This window comes from Mirounga leonina, unplaced genomic scaffold, assembly GCF_011800145.1.
Source record: "Mirounga leonina isolate KUSES-001 unplaced genomic scaffold, KU_Mleo_1.0 Mir_115, whole genome shotgun sequence".
In the NCBI taxonomy this organism is placed as follows: Eukaryota; Metazoa; Chordata; class Mammalia; order Carnivora; family Phocidae; genus Mirounga; species Mirounga leonina.
The window spans coordinates 73,511,519-73,530,176 of NW_023270268.1; the positions used below are offsets into that span (position 1 = coordinate 73,511,519).

The 18,658-nt window shown below is 40.3% G+C and overlaps 1 protein-coding gene across 1 annotated transcript in view; it reads right to left on the reverse strand.

Moving 5' to 3' along the window:
• The window catches only part of MCF2L2 (MCF.2 cell line derived transforming sequence-like 2), a 239,307-nt gene that overhangs the window by 53,916 nt on the left and 166,733 nt on the right, over window positions 1–18,658 (reverse strand). The window contains exons 16-18 of the mRNA XM_034999667.1: window positions 4,459–4,525; window positions 3,402–3,517; window positions 2,169–2,238 (exon numbers count right to left, since the gene is read on the reverse strand). Coding sequence (XP_034855558.1) covers window positions 2,169–2,238; window positions 3,402–3,517; window positions 4,459–4,525 — 253 coding nt within the window. The remainder of the gene's footprint in view (window positions 1–2,168; window positions 2,239–3,401; window positions 3,518–4,458; window positions 4,526–18,658) is intronic.

The following is an 18,658-nucleotide window of genomic DNA, read 5'->3' on the forward strand; positions in this document are numbered from 1 at the left end:
ATATTTCAAAACTCATTTTCATGAGTAATGGAATTCTGCAAATATTATTGAGAAAAGGTCAACGGTCGTAGTAGATAATGGGTGAGGGGCCCGCCTCATTGGCCAACAAATACACAGCAACAGCCAGTTCCCTCAAGGAGCCTCAAAGATTACCTAATCATGGTTTTTAATTACTCCATCTGCCCCAGACTAATAATTTTATGACGGAGAACAATTTATTACCTGTACTCTGTCTCCAACATCATAAATCACATAGGATTATATGCAGTGTTTATATGCAGGTCTGGAGCATGATTTCTCGGGTTTCTCCCAACATGGGGGACTATAGGAGGCTTTGCAAAACTTTAGGTGAGGAATTCTTCTAGGACAAGATGTTTTGTCAGCAATTCCCTAACCATTGCCTTACACTGGGACAATTTTTTTTTTTTTTTTATCATATCCATTTTTTCCCCACAGGAGTTCGGTCCTTTTCTCATCCAACAATTTAAATAAGTCTTTGCAATACTGACATAAGCAATTATAAAATATTTCTAAGCTCTGAAAGTAGACTTCACGTTGGTAGCTTGATGAGTACAAAATTAAAAAGTAGTACAAAACACGAATAATGCTATAAAGTAATTCAAAACGGAAATTAATTAGATTAAATACAACATAGTTTTCAGTGTACCTTGAATTTTGGCACTTGACAAAAAACCTATGATGAGGTTGTGGTGGAAAAGCCCATACAGACTGTGGAAAAGGCTTTCTAAGCTGGCAAGAGTTCTGAGGGTTGAAGGCTCTTGTTTCTCCATTATGTCAAATGCCTTAAAACCTGGGGATTTGTGTTTGCTTGCTCTCAGTTTATCACACGTACTGCTCTTAGACTTATCAGCCTTAATTTGGGTTGTTTAAAATGTTCAAGTTGTTTCATCTGTTGTCTCAGGCTCACAAAAAGAAAAAGAAGGAAGAGAATGAAAAGAAGAGCTAGTTGAGAGAGGAGAAATGCAAAAGACTTAGAAAGTCCAGGGCACGAGGATCCTCTGCATAGTCCTCCCAAGGGAAGAAAGTGCTTGGTGGGGAGCGGTGCTAGGTAATACATGTCTCTGTACCGACTCAATAGGCCCAAACAGCCTATTCACTGCCCAAAGCAGGGGTGCAGAGAGGGCAAGAAGGAAGAGATCTGCGCACGGAGAAGGGGAAGCAGTCAGAGATGGTGGTGTAGGGCAGGAAATCATAAATGGGGTACTAAGCAGAAGAGGGACCATAGACACTGAACTCTACCTCTGGAACTAATAATATACTATATGTTAATTAATCGAATTTAAATAAAATTTTAAAAAATAAGCTTTGGAATATGCTCCAAAGTTATTTTTTCATTAAGAATAAAAAATAAAGGGGTGCCTCGTGGCTCAGTCAGATAAGTGTCTGCCTTCGGCTTAAGGTCATGATCCCAGGGTGCTGGGATTGAAACTGCACCATGTCTGGGTTCCCTGCCCGGCAGGGAGCCTGCTTCTCCCTCTCCCTCTGCCTGCCGCTTCCCCTGCTTGCGCTCTCTCTCTGTCAAATAAATAAATAAAATCTTAAAAAATAAATAAGTTCCAAACTGAAAAGTAAAAAAAAAAAAAAAAAAAAGAGGGACCACAGATTTAACATATTCTAACAATCCTCTATGCTGTAAGAAATAAAATGGAAGAAAAGACATTTTCTGAGACTTTTAGTTTAGCATCAGTACTTCTTCTCTTGAGAGTGTTAATACAACTTTAGTGAGGAATTTCAGCCTGCTGTGTGATTCTTGTTCGAAAACAGTTAGCTTGGGTGCCTGGGTGGCTCAGTCATTAGGTGGCTGCCTTCGGCTCAAAAAAAAAAAAAAAAAAAGAAACAAAAAAAAAACCAGTTAGCTTAGTCACTCAGAGGAGGATCATCTGTTTTGGGGGGGCCGGTCCTCCATGTCACTGGGCTTTGCAGGAGGCCAACCTTGTAAGTTGCTCCCATCTGTCATATGAGCCTAGTCAAACTGGCCTCATCTCACGCTGGGTGACATATTACAAAGGACTCCTGCTTTGCACTCAAAAGGTATGTGTAATTTTTCAGACCTTTGGTGTTCCCATTTGCCCTTGCCCCTCACACAGAAAATTAAGGGCTAACTTTAATCCCATGGTTATTCTGAGCTACTGGGAGCAGAGACTTACTCTCTTGAGAAAGCAGCGTGCCAGAAGTTCAGGGTTTTCGGTGCACTTTTCTAATTCTTTTAGAAAAGTCCTAGGGAAGGAAAAGTATAATCACATTTTGATTTTTTACATGGATGAGGTTAAAACACATAAGGTTTTTTCTTAAGTAAAATCACATAAGATTTTAAGAGGTGCTCAGAAAAATGCTGTTTTCCAGGCTTTATTGCTCTTGACTCATCTTCAACATACCGATTTGGAAGAAAAAAACATTCTGTGACATTACTAGGATTCCTTGAAGCCAACCACAGCTTGTCCTGATAATTCTAGGCACTAGCTGTAGACCAACAAGATGCGCTGATGCTCCCTGCTACATGAGAATCACATGAACATGAACTGCTGTTGCTGTGTCTACTGCTAATATCACTGAGGGCTTGAGGCAAGCCAGGCATAAGCTAAGTACTTCATAAACAATATCTCATTTAATCCTCCACCGAACCTAGTAAGGTAGGGTCTCATAAACGTGAAACCCAAGGCATGGAAGAGGTTGAATAACTTCTCCAGGGAAGGTAGCAGAAATGGGATTTCCATTTCAGTTGTGTGTCTGACCAATGGACAAGAGACAGGGTTGGGAAAACAACTGTGGGTCAATTCACCAAGGAGTCTCTTCTTTCCCATCAATTACATGTGTGATTTGGGGTTGTTATACTGAGTAAAGAGAGGAAACGAGCTGCAGGTTCATCTGTGAAATGAAAGGCTTGGAAGATGATCTCCAAAGTCCCTTCCTCCTCTAATTCTCTAGAACTCAACACCCAAGCAGCCCTGGGCTAAAAGGACAACTTGTCTGACCAGTTAGCATTTTCCAACACCCTAGCTCCCAGCACTACTTGATGATAGTAGGTATGTGGACGTGTGTCTTGGTGATCTTTGTATTCCCAACGCTGAACACAGTGCCTGACACAGAACAGGTCCTCAATAAAGGCAGATACATGAATAGATAAATAAGCAAAGGAACACACAGAAAATATAACATTAATGCCTGACACGCTCCATTGATGCCTTTCCCCTTCTCCCTCAGAGATCTGTGGCACTTCTCCCCTCCTTCTTATCCCATCCCATCCCAACCAGGTCCACCGACTCTGGACTACTTGCTTAAGCCTGGCAATCTCTACACATGTTCATCTCCAAATCCCATCAGTCTGATTTCCGTTTTTCTTTTACTTTCCATTTTTCCTGATAGTTTGAATTATGATATACCTGTTGTGAAATTCATAAAGTTCTCTAATATTCCCGAAGAGAAACTCCTTGTTATTCTGAAGAACGTCTGGAATCAGATGCTTCAGCCAAATAAAATCCATTGGAGTGATATATCCCTGCAAAGGTGAAAACAAGGTAGGTTTTACAGATAAGAACATTTAAGAGATGATCTGAATTAGCTACTCTAGGGACGAAAACTTTAATAACTGGGAAATATGGCACACTTATTTCCTGAAAACCATTTCATCAAATACTTTCTTTTGATATATATTATTCCCTTCATGTGTCCATCTTCAGAAGAAGGTGGTTAAATTTAAATGGCAATGATTATAAAATGGCACTTTATAGAAAGAACAAATATATTTTTTAAATGTTTATGTTATACAAGTCAAGCGTGAAAGCAAAAAACTTATCTCTCATTTTACAACCAAATGCAATTACTACTGTTTTATTATATTTCCCTCGTGACTTTTTAAAAGCTTATTTAATACTGTTTTTAGTTTAATCTTATAAGCATTTTTCAACATTGCTACATATTATTCAAAATATTTTGTAACGGTTGAATAATATTTCATTCAGCATGAATATCAGACTTTATTAACATCCCCTTTTTTATTGGAGATTTTATTTTCTTCTGATATTTTATTATAAAAATTCTATTATAACTTTGTACAGATCATTTATTTCTCAGATTATTTTCTTAGGAAAATTGGAAAAATTCAAATTTTCACTCTCAAGCAAAAAATCCTACTTGAAACAATTCTCCCTTATTAAATTATCAAAAATATTCAAATTATCGTGTCCAGTGTTGGCAACCATAGGGTGAACCTACTGGGCCCTGCTAAAATCAGTATGAATTGATACAATCCTTTGGAAGTTATTTAGTTACACGGATCACTAGTTCTTATTCCTATTGGAAAGATACTTGTGATATTATAAGACCTGAACTCTTGGTGGAAATTCTAGAGACATACGGCAACTATTTTAAGTCTCTTTGTGCAACAGAACTTCTCTAATTTGAATACATGCTTAATGTCCACTATCCAAGTCTACTTACATCAATTATGCTCTTAATCTCTTTTATATAAATCTCTTCTGTCTCAAGCAGGTCATGTATCATGCGCCTGAAGCACAGCAGCAGGTGGGAATATGAAAGAGAAAGAGATGGAGGGAGGGGAGAGAGGGTTTTTAGAATTCTTTTAGAATAATGCTCATCACTACGGTTCCCCTTAGTGGCTTACCTACTTAGGTTGCGGTCAGTTCATTCTGTTCTACTGAACACCCAAGGCCAACAACTCACAAAAGCACACTCTGATCACACTGGCATAAGAAGAAACAGTGAGGTCAGAGGACTCAAAATCTATTTGTACAGCCAATGAATGACCTGTCCTCTGGTGGGTCACAGCGTAGGGGTCAAGAAGGCAGAGATTGTGGAGTCAGAAAATGCCAGGTTTGGATCCTTGGTCAGGAAGGCCTGCCCGACCCTTACATTGTATGTGTGGTTTCTGAGATTATCTCTGCAGCTTTCTGCTGTTTCATTGCTCATATCAAGATGTTTGACCCGCATGGGTGGGACTTTGTTGTGCATGAGGTTAGATGGATTCCTGTCCTGCTCCCTTTCTCTGGCATCTAATGTTTCAGTAGGATTGGTGTCCTCAGCCAACAGACATGACTTCTGTCTGCTTCCCTTGAGGAAGGCAGGTGGGGGTTGAGGTGGGCAGAATGCTATGATGACCCCCCAGATTCCTGACCCCTTGCATACATACACCTCCTCCCAGTTAATTAACTGAACACTAATTTAGGTGCCACTGTTGAGGGTCTTTGCCATTCTGTTTTGTTCCAAATCAGTTGACCCTAAGATAGGTAGATTACCTGGTTGGGCTTTCTAGTCTCATGAACTCCTCAGATCTGGGTCTGGAAGTCAGAAAGATTGGAAGCATGAGAAAGTTTTAACACAAGGGAAGCTGTCCTTGGCTGACTCTGGAGATGGGAGAGTCTCTGTGATAAGGAACATAGGCTGCCTCTAGATGCAGAGAGTGGCCCCCAGTTAATAAGCAGCAAGGAAACCAGGACTTTAGTCCTACAGTTACAAGGAGCTGAATTCTGCCACAACCAGATCAACTTAGAAGAGAATACTGAGCACAGCTGACCAACTTTATTTTAGCTCTGTGGGACCTGAGTAAAAAGCCAGTCATGCTGTGCCTGGACTTCCATCACAGGAACTGGGAGCTGTTAAATTAATGGTCATATTTTTTATAGCAATAGAAAAGTAATAGAAAGCGTGAGGCCAGTCCCCACATCTATCTCCAGATAGACTGTTTTCTTTCTCTTCTCAGACACTTTTTCTTTTGGGCTTTCTTTTAGGCCTCTAAGTGAGTTAGTGTTTGTACAGGTGATCATGTGTGGAATACATAGATTTATGGTTTCCTGAGAACTGTTGGTAGGTTATCTATTAAAAGGTAACCTATCCCAGTAATTTCTCTGACATTGGCCATAGCAACATTTTTCTAAATATGTCTCCTGAGGCAAGGGAAATAAAATAAAAGATAAATTGTTGGGACTACATCAAAATAAAAAGCTTCTGCATAGCAAACAATCAACAGAACTAAAAGACAACCTACGGAATGGGAGAAGATATTTGTAAATGACATATCTGATAAAGGGTTAGTATCCAAAATACATAAAGAACTTATACAACTCAACACCCAAAAAAATCCCAAATAATCCAATTAAAAACGGGCAGAAGACATGAACAGACATTTCTCCAAAGAAGACATACAGATGACCAACAGACACATGAAAAGATGCTCAACATCACTCATCGTCAGGGAACTACAAATCAAAACTACAATGAGATATCACCTCACACCTGTCAGAATGGCTAAAATCAAAAAGACAAGAAACAACAAGTGTTGGTGAGGATGTGAAGAAAAAAGAACCCTTGTGCACTGTTTGCGGGAATGCAAACTGGTGCAGCCAGTGTGAGAAACAGTATAGAGGTTCCTCAAAAAATTAAAAGTAGAATTCTAGTAATTCCACTACTAGGTTTTTACCCAAAGAATACAAAAACACTAATTCAAAAAGATATATGCAAACCTATGTTTATTGCAGTATTATTTACAATCGCCAAATTATGGAAGCAGTCCAAGTGTCCATCGATAGATGAATGGATAAAGAAGATGTGGTATGGGTCTACAGTGGGATATTGCTCAGTCATAAAGTGAAATCTTGCCATTTGCAACAACACAGATGGATCTAGAGAGTATAAAGGTGAGGGAAATAAGTCAGTCACAGAAAGACAAATACCATGTGATTTCACTCATAGGTGGAATTTAAGAAACAAAATAAATGAACAACAACAAAAAGAGACAAACCAAAAACAGACTCTTAACTATAGAGAACAAACTGATGGTTACCAGAGGGGAGGTGGGTGGGAGGATGGATGAAATAGATGAAGGGGATTAAGAGTACATTTATCATGATGAGCACCGAGTAATGTATAGAATTGCTGAATCACTATATTGTACATCTGAAACTAATATAACACTGTATGTTAACTACACTGGAATTAAAATAAAAATAATTAAATAAAAATTATAAAGCTGAACTAAAAAAAATTAGAAAAATACATAAATAAATGGTAGTCTATCCTAGTAAAGGGTTTCTTTTTCTCTCATAAAATGGATATGGCAAGGGAAAATAATCAAAGGACAAGATACAGGAAATTCACACATATATAAAAACAACTATTTGTCTTATGAAAAAAAATGCCCAATGCATGCTAATCCAATAAAGGCATAATAAAAAGAAGTAACAATTTTCAACTACTAGAATGGCAGAAATTTCAAATCTCAAAAGAAGACTGATAGAGAAGAATGTGGAAACAGTCTCAGATAATATTGAAAGAAGTGTAACTATGTGCAAGATAACTTGGAAATATCTCTTCAAAATTTTAAAAATTTGAAACCCCTTGGTTCAGTAATTTCATTTCTAAGAATGTTCATTATCTGTAATTATTTGCACTTCCACAACTACCAGATATAAATTGGAAATTACTTATATGCTCATCAATAAATAATGGTACACACCTACATATAATGAAATACCATGCAGTTTTAAAAGAGAATGAAGTCGTGCTAGTATGACACAGTCTTGGTATTTTAAGTGAATTAAAAAAAAAAAAAAAAAACACCAAGATGGGGCACATGGGTGGCTCATTTGGTTAAGCGTCTGCCTTCAGCTCAGGTCATGATCCTGGGGTCCTGGGATGGAGCCCCACATCAGGCTCCCTGCTCCATGGGGAGTCTTCTCCCTCTCCCTCTGCCCCTCCCCCCAGTTTGTTCTCTCTCTTCCCCCCTCTTTCTCTCCAAAATAAATAAATAAATCTTAAAAAAAAAACCAAGATGAAGAACAGTTTATATAGTATGACTATGTAAAAATGAGTATGTGCACATATATACGTAAAATTGTGTATGCTTCGAAAATTCATGCAAAGAAACTTAAGACACTGTTAACAGTGATTGCTTTTGGAGAGTTGTACTGAAGGCTAGGAAACAGGGAAGGAGAATTTTTACATTTTACTCTATGACCTTCTACAATCTGTGATTTAAAAAACTTACCAGTTTTATAATTTAAAAAATGGTTTATATGACATTTTAAAATGTTACTGGAGGTTATGGCATATAAACCCCATATGAGAGATATAAATAAAACCTACAACTTACATATTTTATAGCTCAACAATAATCTTTTCTTAAAAATAACAATTTTTGTATCTATTTTTTTCTTTTTTTTAAATTAGTTTCAGAGGTAGAATTTAGTGATTCATCAGTTGCATATAACACCAATGCTCATTACATCAAGTGCCCTCCTTAAAGCCCATCACCCAATTATCCCTTCCCCCTCCCACCTCCCCTTAACAACCCTCAGTTTGTTTCCTAGAGTTCAGTGACTCTTATAGTTTGCCTTCCTCTCTGTTTTCATCTTATTTTATTTTTCCTTCTCTTCCCCTATGTTCATCTGTTTTGTTTCTTAAATTCTACATATGAGTGAAATAATCTGATAATTATCTTTCTCTGACTGATTTATTTCACTTAGCATAATACCCTCTACTTCCATCCATGTCATTGTAAATGGCAAGATTTCATTCTTATTGATGGCTGAGTAATATTCCATTATATATATATCTCACATCTTCTTTATCCATTCGTCTGTTGATGGACATCTGGGCTCTTTCCATAGTTTGGCTATTGTGGACATTGTTGCTATAAGCATTGGGTGCATGTGCCCCTTCGAATCACTATGTTTGTATCTTTTGGATAAATATCTAGTAGTGCAATTGCTGGGTCATAAGGTAGCTCTATTTTTAACTTTTTTGAGGAAACTCCATACTGTTTTCCAGAGTGGCTGCACCAGGTTGCACTCCCACCAACAGTGTAAGAGGGTTCCCCTTTCTCCATATCCTCACCAACATCTGTTGTTTCCAGAGTTGTTAGTTTTAGCCATTCTGACTGGTGTGAGGTGGTATCTCATTGAGGTTTTGATTTGTATTTCCCTGATGCCCAGTGATGTTGAGCATTTCTTCATGTGTCTGCTGGCCATTTGTATGTCTTCTTTGCATCTCTTTATAAACACTTATTATTAGACAAGACTGGTAAAGGATGGTCACTGACAGAAGATACAATTCAAGAAGTATATAGACTATCAAAAAGCTACTTTAAGATCACACTTAGCTACAAAGTCACTAAGAGGTTCTGCTTTTTATAATCACCCCAAAATGACAATTGCTATGTCAAAAGGAAATAGGCGCCTCAGTACCAATCTACTTCTATGAGCTGTGGTATCAAGTAGGACCATAGCCGCAGTTAAGTATTCATAGAAAACCAGAGTACAGCCAGCCTTTTAAGTCCTTATGAAGTGCTGGGCTTAAGCAACTTGGTGAATCTGTTTAAGGACATATTGACAATTAGCTGAAGTCAGAAGACAGAAATAACTAGGTGGTGGGTAGAAATCAATTTTATTACCCAACAGTTATGTAAGAACTTAGAGACTCTTAGGAGTTTTTAGGAATCTGACACAAGAAAATATTCACAACTCAGAAGGAAAAAAAATCCCTTGTCAGGTCATGTTCCAGTTTATAGTTTGGAAACAGTCTAGAGATCTCATCCAACCACTTCATTTTACTTGTTCAAGTGCAATGGGTACAACTCCAATGATAGGAAGTCCCCTGTACACCATCCACCTAGGTTTCAGTTCAGATTCTTTTTTTAAATCTCCTTCACACCACTGTTAAGCCATTCTTTTTTTTTTTTTATTCTTTCCTTAGTTTTTTTTTAAAATAACATTATTAAATGGGAGAAAATGTATGCTTCTTTCTGATGATTGCCTTTTTTATTATTCCAAGGCACATAACTTTGTTTGTAGAAAAGGCTATCAAGGATTTAACATCTCAAGCCATCAAGTATATATAATGTAGATGAAGAACAGAAAACATGGAAAGTACTCAAGTAATGTAAACACCTTTGAACACCTAGAGCAATTTATGTCCTGATGGATATCTATCCAGAGGTAGAGTACTGTACTTAGAGCACCAAATGGAGTTGACCATGCCAGATCAACCTGTAGCGATGAACTCTACACTAGTGTACATTCTGTCACTTTGTTTTACACTGGAAAGTGGATCTCCCCCCCACCTCCCAACCCTGAGGTCATTAAGGAGGAAACGGAGGGGTAATGTGTTTTAAGGAACTGTTTCTTCTCTGAAGCCGTATTTCATGGTAGCATAAAAGCAGAGCTTTGGATATCTGGTTGTATTCTCTATGACATCCCATGTTTTGTTTTGTTTTTTCAGATGACACCATAATCAAGGGGCAAGAATGGAACCTCTTTTAAAAACTGAATGCATGGAAAGAATGCCCAGTGGAAAAAAAACCAGTCTCTTCAACAAATGGTGTTGGGAAAATTGGACAGCCACATACAGAAGAATGAAACTGGACCATTTCCTTACACCACACACAAAAATAAACTCAAAATGGATGAAAGACCTAAATGTGAGACAGGAATCCATCAAAATACTAGAGGAGAACACAGGCAGCAACCTCTTTGACCTCAGCCTCAGCAACTTCTTCCTAGACACATTGCCAAAGGCAAGGGAAGCAAGGGCAAAAATGAACTACTGGGACTTCATCAAGATAAAAATTTTTGCACAGCAAAGGAAACAGTCAACAAAACCAAAAGACAACTGACAGAATGGGAGAAGATGTTTGCAAATGACACGTCAGATAAAGGGCTAGTATCCAAAATCTATAAAGAACTTATCAAACTCAACACCCAAAGAACAAAGAATCCAATCAAGAAATGGGCAGAAGACATGAACAGATATTTCTCCAAAGAAGACATCCAAATGGTCAACAGATACATGGAAAAGTGCTCAACATCACTCAGCATCAGGGAAATCCAAATCAAAACCTCAATGAGATACCACCTCAGTCAGAATGGCTAAAATTAACAAGTCAGGAAAAGACAGATGTTGGCGAGGATGCAGAGAAAGGGGAACCCTCCTACACTGTTGGTGGGAATGCAAGCTGGTGTAGCCACTCTGGAAAACAGTATGGAGGTTCCTCAAAAAGTTGAAAATAGAGCTACCCTACAACCCAGCAATTGCACAACTGGGTATTTACCCCAAAGACACAAATGTAGTGATCTGAAGGGGTACGTGCACCCCAATGTTTTTGGCAGCAATGTCCACAATAGCCAAACTATGGAAAGAGTCAAGATGTCCATCAACAGATGAATGGATAAAGAACATGTGGTATATATATACAATAGAATATTATGCAGCCACCAAAAAAAATGAAATCTTGCCATTTGCAATGATGTGGATGGAAGTAGAGGGTATTATGCTAAGCAAAATAAGTCAATCAGAAAAAGACGAGTATCATATGATCTCATTGATACAAGGAATTTGAGAAACAAGACAGAGGATCATAGGGGAAGGGAGGGAAAAATGAAACAAGATGAAACCAGAGAGGGAGACAAACTATAAGAGACTCTTAATCTCAGGAAACAAACTGAGGGTTGCTGGAGTGGTGGGGGGTGGGAGGGATGGGGTGGCTGGATGATAGACACTGGGGAGGGTATGTGCTATAGTGAGCACTGTGAATTGTGTAAGACTGATGAATCACAGACCTGTACCTCTGAAACAAATAATACGTTATTTGTTTAAAAAAAAAATAGTAGGAAGGGAAAAATGAAGAGGGGGAAACTGGAGGGGGAGATGAACCATGAGAGACTATGGACTCTGAGAAACAAACTGAGAGTTTCAGAGGGGAGGGGGGTGGGGGGATGGGTTAGCTGGGTGATGGGTATTAAGGAGGGCACGGATTGCATGGAGCACTGGGTGTTATACGCAAACAATGAATCATGGAACACTACATCAAAAACTAATGATGTAATGTGTGGTGACTAACATAATAAAATTAAATTAAAAAAAAAAAAACTGAATGCAGGACGCCTGGGTGGCTTAGTCGGTTAAACCTGTGCCTTCAGCTCAGGTCATGATCCCAGGGTCTTAGGATCAAGCCCTGCATCAGGCTCCCTGCTCAGTGGAAAGCCTCCTTCTCCCTCTGTCCCCCCCCCCCACCCCACACTCTTGCATGCTCTCTCTCTCTCTCACTCTCTCTCTTTCTCTCTCTCTCTCTCACACGCGCGCGCGTGCTCTGCTCTCTCTCTCACATAAATTAATAAAATCTTTTAAAAAAATAAAAAATAAAACCTGATGCAACCCTATTTTGTAAGCAATATCATTAACATACATACATGTTAAGATTTTGATGTTTCTTCTTTGTCTGTGCATCCTAATCCCTTCCGTCTTCCCTCCCCATTTCCTAGCTCTCTAATAGAAGAGTATCCTTTTGGAAACCAGCCTGTCTGAAGTATATTTTTATTTTTGCTCATTAATTGTCAACACAATTTGCCATGAAGAGTTTTTATTTACTCCTGGTATGATAGATCACAACACACACATCAGAAAGTATTATAGATTTTCACTTCTTAACAGTTAGTTTTCATCTAAAACCCTTTTTGCCAAGTTGAAAGGACTGTTCTTTTCCTTCTCAAACACTAGCACATCCGACATAATGGATACTCACCTTCTTAAGCCTTTGTCTCCCTTTGGTTTCTCTTTATTATTCAACCCTCATTCACCACCCACCTCTCTGCTTCTTCCCTATTCCTTCCTTGCTTCATCGTCCGTCCTCTTCCTGTCCAATGTTGCTGCTCCCACAACTCTGAGCTCAGGTTTTCAGCTTCCTTCTTTCCTCTCCTCTCGTGCTATTGACCCTCCCACATCGTTATGTTCCTCCCAGACCTTTGGTTATAGTCAAGCCCATGTTGCCAATAGTTGACACACTCTCCAACGAGGTGCCTCCCAGACACCGCAACTACCTCAGGTGGAAACAGAACTCCTTAGACAAAAGAAGCTTGTGTATCCGTGGAACTGCCATTTCCTGGAACCCTAAAGCACAGTTGTCATTTCAAACTCTTCCCTACTATTACTGCTTATATAACCTGTCTGTAGCCAAGCCTCATCATTTCATTTCTCAACATGCCTCTTGGAGTCACTGTTTATTCTCCATCTCCAGCACAGCCAGGAGAAAGCAAACTCTCCCCTCCTCTCATCTTGAATACTTTGGTGCACTCCTGGAAGCTCCCCTGGCCTCTGAGGGCTCCCTCCCACCAATCTATTTTGCAGACTACTAGTCTATGCCCTTCCTAAAGCTCCATTTCCATCATACCATCATTCTCCCTCTTTAGAAACTTAAAATAGCTTCCAGTTGCCCACAATTGCCTACATTCCCTTCCAGAATTTCAAGACTCTCCGTTCATGTGATAAGAATCTACCTGGGGAGGGATGCCTGGGGGCTCAGTCGTTAAGCGTCTGCCTTTGGCTCAGGTCATGATCCCGGGGTCCTGGGATCAGCCCCGCATTGCATCAGGCTCCCTGCTCCACGGGAGGCCTGCTTCTCCCCCTCCCACTCCTCCTACTTGTGTTCCCTCTCTCGCTGTGTCTCTCTGTGTCAAATAAATCAATGAAATCTTAAAAAAAAAAAAAAAAAAAAAAAGAATCTATCTGGGGAGCTTGTCCTAAAGGTAAATCCAGGCCGACAGATCCAGAAAGGGAGTAACAGGTGGGAATTACAGGTGGAATCTATAATTTGCACAAGCACCCCAGACAACCTAATGCAGATGTTCTGCTGCTCAAACAAGTAACACTGATCCGACCCATTCCTTTTAGCCACCTCCTTTCCTCCCCCCCCTTTACTTTCTTAGACCAGTGTTATTATTCTACACTCCCTTTCAAATTCTAATCATTCTTGAAAACTCAGTTCCAAGTCGCCCTTTTCCATGAAAACTCTTTCTAACAGCTTTGAATGAAACTGGTACCATAGTCTTGTCCTTACTTCCCAGGCAAAAACCATTAGATCCATTTACCAAATATTTACTGTTTATAGGCACCATTTTAGCCACCTGGGCTCAAGAAATGCATCATAATCCTAGGCCTTAGTTCACAGTCCAGTGGCAGAGACAAGAAAAATCAATGACTCCAATACAGTGTGATAAGGTACCAGGTAGTCAGAGAAGTTAGGTGCAGAGGAGGGGCTGAAATTAAGCCAAGGGTAGCAGGACACACTGTCAATTTTGAGTTGAGTGAAGTTTAAGCTGAGTTTAAAAAAGAAAGGAAGCAAGGGAAAGCATCTGAAAGAAGTATGTCCCAGGCTGAGGGGAACAGTGTAGAGGAGAAAGTAGAAGCGAGACATGTATGCTCTACTAGTACTCATAAATTATTTGGTGGGGCTGGGCCAAGTCCAGTAGGTTCATAAAATGCCAGAAGCAAATATAACCTTAAAGACCATTCAATTCATCCTTATTTTGCAGATGAAAAAATAAGAGGTCCAGAGCCTCAGAATGACTTGCCAAAGATGCCTGCCTCTAGCAAAGCCAATGTTCTTCGCACTGTTACACTGCCCCTCTCTGCCTGTGTTTGGAGTGCATCCAAAGTCCTATTTCCTGATTACTAAATAAAACACAAATTAAAATGAAACTAGTATGATATTGTAAAAATACTGGGTTTCAGGGCATTAGGTTTTCAAGTCTATTTCTACCTCCAATATACAGGGTGACCTTGAGCAAGTCACTTTCTTTCCCAGGGTGCTCATTTCTTTATGTGTCAAAAGGCCAAATTCGATAAGACTGAGTATCCATGCTGGCTCTCAATGATCATTTCCTAAATATATTACCATTTCTAATAAAATGTATGATGTGGTCTTTGGCGTAATCACAACTTGCTCTTCATTTCTCACAAGACTTTCTATTCCTTCACATCCTCAATGAACTAAATCGCTAATGTGTAACTGAAGAGTGCACCGGGACAGCAAGGAGAGGGAAATCAGCGTGCGCTGGAGATGTTCCGGAGAAGGTGAGATCTGAACTGTCCTCTGGAAGGGGTGAGGGCTTGGCCAGCAAGACAGCGGGTGTTCCAAGAAGAAGGAAACACGAGCAGGGTCTGGGAGTTCTGGCCACACATGGGCCTGGCAGGAACCACGCTGCTGGGGCGGGGGCTGGATGGGGAGCCAGGGAGGCAGGGGGGACCCCGGATGGAGGAGATGCTCATCCTACAGGCTACAGTGTGGACTTGATGCAGGAGCCCAAGGGAAGGGGCAGGAGATGCATTTGGCCAGCAGGGCAGGCAACTCTCCAGGAGCCTGTTTCCTTAAGCACAGAACAGGCCCTGAGGGCTCGGACTTAAGAAAAGATGTTCTTGGTTCTACATGCTTCTTCTGTTTCAATTAGGTGTTCTCTAATTATACAATCAATTCTCAGAGCTGTAAGTGGTAGCAACGCGAACACTACAGACTTGCACAATGATCATGTTGAAACCAATGATATTTTAAGCATTAAGAAAAGGTCTGATGAATAGAAACTGAAACCCTTCCCTGGCTCTTGGAAGGCCCACAAGTGAGACTTTTGCTCTGTTGCGGACATGCTATCTGTTCTCTCTCTTCTTCTTTTGTATCTCAGGTTCTATATTTTGTCTATGTCAATGGGATCTGACCTCATTCATTACTCTGATGTTTTTAGAGTAAACTACCTCAAATTCTTTTTGGAAGAGAATGGGGCATAAATAAATTATTATTAAAGTTTATCGGGATGGATGCTTGTTCTTCAATATCACGTAATAAATAGTGAAAAAGTAATTTCATGCGTACCGCACTTTTTAAAAGAGGGATTGATATAAACCCAATCTCATGAATGCTAACTCAAGTTAACCATCCTGCATTTGTATAGCATTTTAGAGATTATAAAGGTTTTTTTTAATCGTAAAATATGTATAACATCAAATTTACCATGTAAGTGTACAATTCAGTAGCATTAAGTAAATTCACAATGTTGTGCAGCCATCACCAGACCTTTGCAGTCACCTCAAACTGAAACTCTGGATCCATTAAACACCAGCTCTCCATTCCTCTCCCACTCCCCCCAGTCCATGGTCACCTCTATTCCACTTTCTGTCTCAGAGAGTTGGCCTATTCTAAGTGCCTCGTTTACATGGGATCCTAAGACATCTGTCCTTTTGTGTCTGGCTTTTCTCACTTAGCACAGTGTTTCAAAGCTCATCTGTGTTGTAGCGTGTGACAGAATTTCATTCCTGTTTAAGGCTGAATATCTTCAGTTGTTTGCACATACTACATTTTGCATTTCCTGCCATCTGTAGATGCATGCTTAGGTTGCTTTCACCTTTGGCTCTTGTGAATAATGCTGCCATGAACATTGGTGTGCAAATCTCTGTTTGAGTCTCTGCTTTCAATTCTTTGAGGTATATACCCAGAAGTAGAAATGCTGGGTCATACAATAATTCTATTTTCAGCTTTTTGGAAAACGACCACACTGGTTTCCAGAGTGACTATACCACTTAATGTTCCCACCAGCAATGCACCAGGTTCTAATTTCTCCACATCCTTGTCAACACTTGATCATTTTTCCATTTTTTAAAATGATAGCCTGCCTAGTAGGTGTGAAGTAGAGTTGTTTTCTTAATGTGTGTATTACCTTCCTGGATCCATTCAACATCTGACAAAGAGCTCCTCCAGGGCCTTTGTCCTGTTTTATTTATCCTTGTCCACCTGCCTTACAAGTAGGTAAATTCTCAATAAATGTTTATCGAATGGATGAATGGTAGAGTTAAGGAACAGACACCAATTCTGTGAGCAAGAGTAGGTACTGATTGTTATTCTTATTTCACAGAAGAGGAAATTGGGACTCAGAGCATCAAGTGACTTGATTGAGGTCCAACTGCTGGTGAGGCGCTGCCACCAAGTCCAAGCCCTCCAGCTCTAAAACCAGTGACAGGGGAACTGACGTGCCAAGGGTGAAGATCAGTCCACTGTAATAGGGCCCCAATATTCTGACTCAGTAGCATGGCTCCATAAACAACAGGGCCTACGCAGTGAGGACACAGGTAAGCAGGTTAGAGAAAAAGGGCTGGCTCAGGCCATCATCTGTTTATGTGTAGGATTCGAGGGATCTGCCTCAAATCTCAGAGCCACGGTGCATAGGCACGTTGGCAATCCAACATGAGACATCCTGTGGGAGACTTCTGATACACCAAGGAGATTCCTGGAATATGGCTGATAGGAAAACCATTATTACTCCAACTCATGGGAAAGGGCAGTACTGTTACTAACTCCAACAGGAATATCCAAGTAACTCAATAATTTTCGGCAGAGAAAAAAAAAATTGAAACTGCAAATAGGCTTCCACTTCATGCAAAGAGAAATCTATTGCAAAAAAAGATTCCCAAAGGTAAAATATACATGTATAAAATAAATTGAAAAAATCAAAAAAACATTGAGAACAGACACACTGCTCTCCCCACCTATGTACCTCTTTTGCAGACCCATTCTTACCTGTATCTACTCAGCAGATATCCCATTATTCTATCAATCCCTTTCCTCCTGAGACAGTTTGTTTATATTTACTGATATGATATAAACATATCTCTCAGAGATATTGCTCTCTCTTCCCAGTATTCCTTAGCCCTATACCTGCAGGGGCAAATAGGTGTTGATATTGGGCTTTATCCTGTCAGACCAACCAAGACTGATTCATAAAATGTATGTTGTTTCAGATCATATGACCTATCAAGGACTTTAGAACTGGCCTTTTGGAAATGCTGTTATAAGAAAAATCTCAGTATAACAAAACTATTCCTAACTCTTAATTAATGGTCCACTTATTTTAAGTAATACTCAATAAAAATCCCAGGCAGGCTTATAATTGTCCTTTAGAATTGGTTTGAGTGGGATTTGAACCACAAATACTCTACAATGAGCACTTAGTAATTATTAACTATTAAGAAAAGGGACACAGAGAATGATATGATATTCTATCAGCACAACCAAACTTAATTTTAAGTACATTTCTAACGCGAATGACTGCGTCTGGGCCAGGCACGTAGCCCCCGTACCATAGCCAATAACTATTTTCTGAACATTTCCCTGCTCTATAATTGTCTTCTCCTCTGTACCACTCCATCCCAGGACCCAAGTCCTTTTGCTCAGTTTAGATAGCTCTGGCAAGCTGGTGCCTGCTGTCTTTTAAACTCCAAGCAACAACCAGACAACACTCCAGATTGTGCCTACACAAATACCCTTCATTCACTCCATTTGGCTATGGCGACCTGTCGACCTGAGTAGAAGGAGGTGAAGTGAGAGGCAGCCCCTGGGAACTTGCGCAGAGCCCTGTAGGGCCCAGTGTGTGTGTGTGGGGGGGAGTAGGTTGAAGTCTATGTCAGATCTGCAGGTGGGGAGGGGAGAAGAAATGCTGAGCGATCCACCGTCATGGAGTGGTACCGAGGCACTGTCACTGGGGTTGTCTGAGCCCGGGCAGCATGGAGGGGAAACCCATGCCAGCCTCCCTCCCACCCCCTCCCCCAGTGAGGCTCCCACTATCAGCTCTGCTGGGCCAAGGAGGGTCCCAGCAAACAGGACCTGCCTCTAAGATTGTCCCCTCCCCTGTGGGGCCCCCAGTGAGGGTAAGATGAGCACATCAGAGAAGCCCTCGTGTGTTGATGTGGAAGGAGATGACCACTAAGGTGGGGGTGGGGGGTGGCTCCCCAGGGCAGAGGAGAAGAGAAAGGAACAAGATGGGTTCTGAGAATGGCCTGCAGGTGAGGGCCTCTGTGTGCGTCAGTCCCCTTC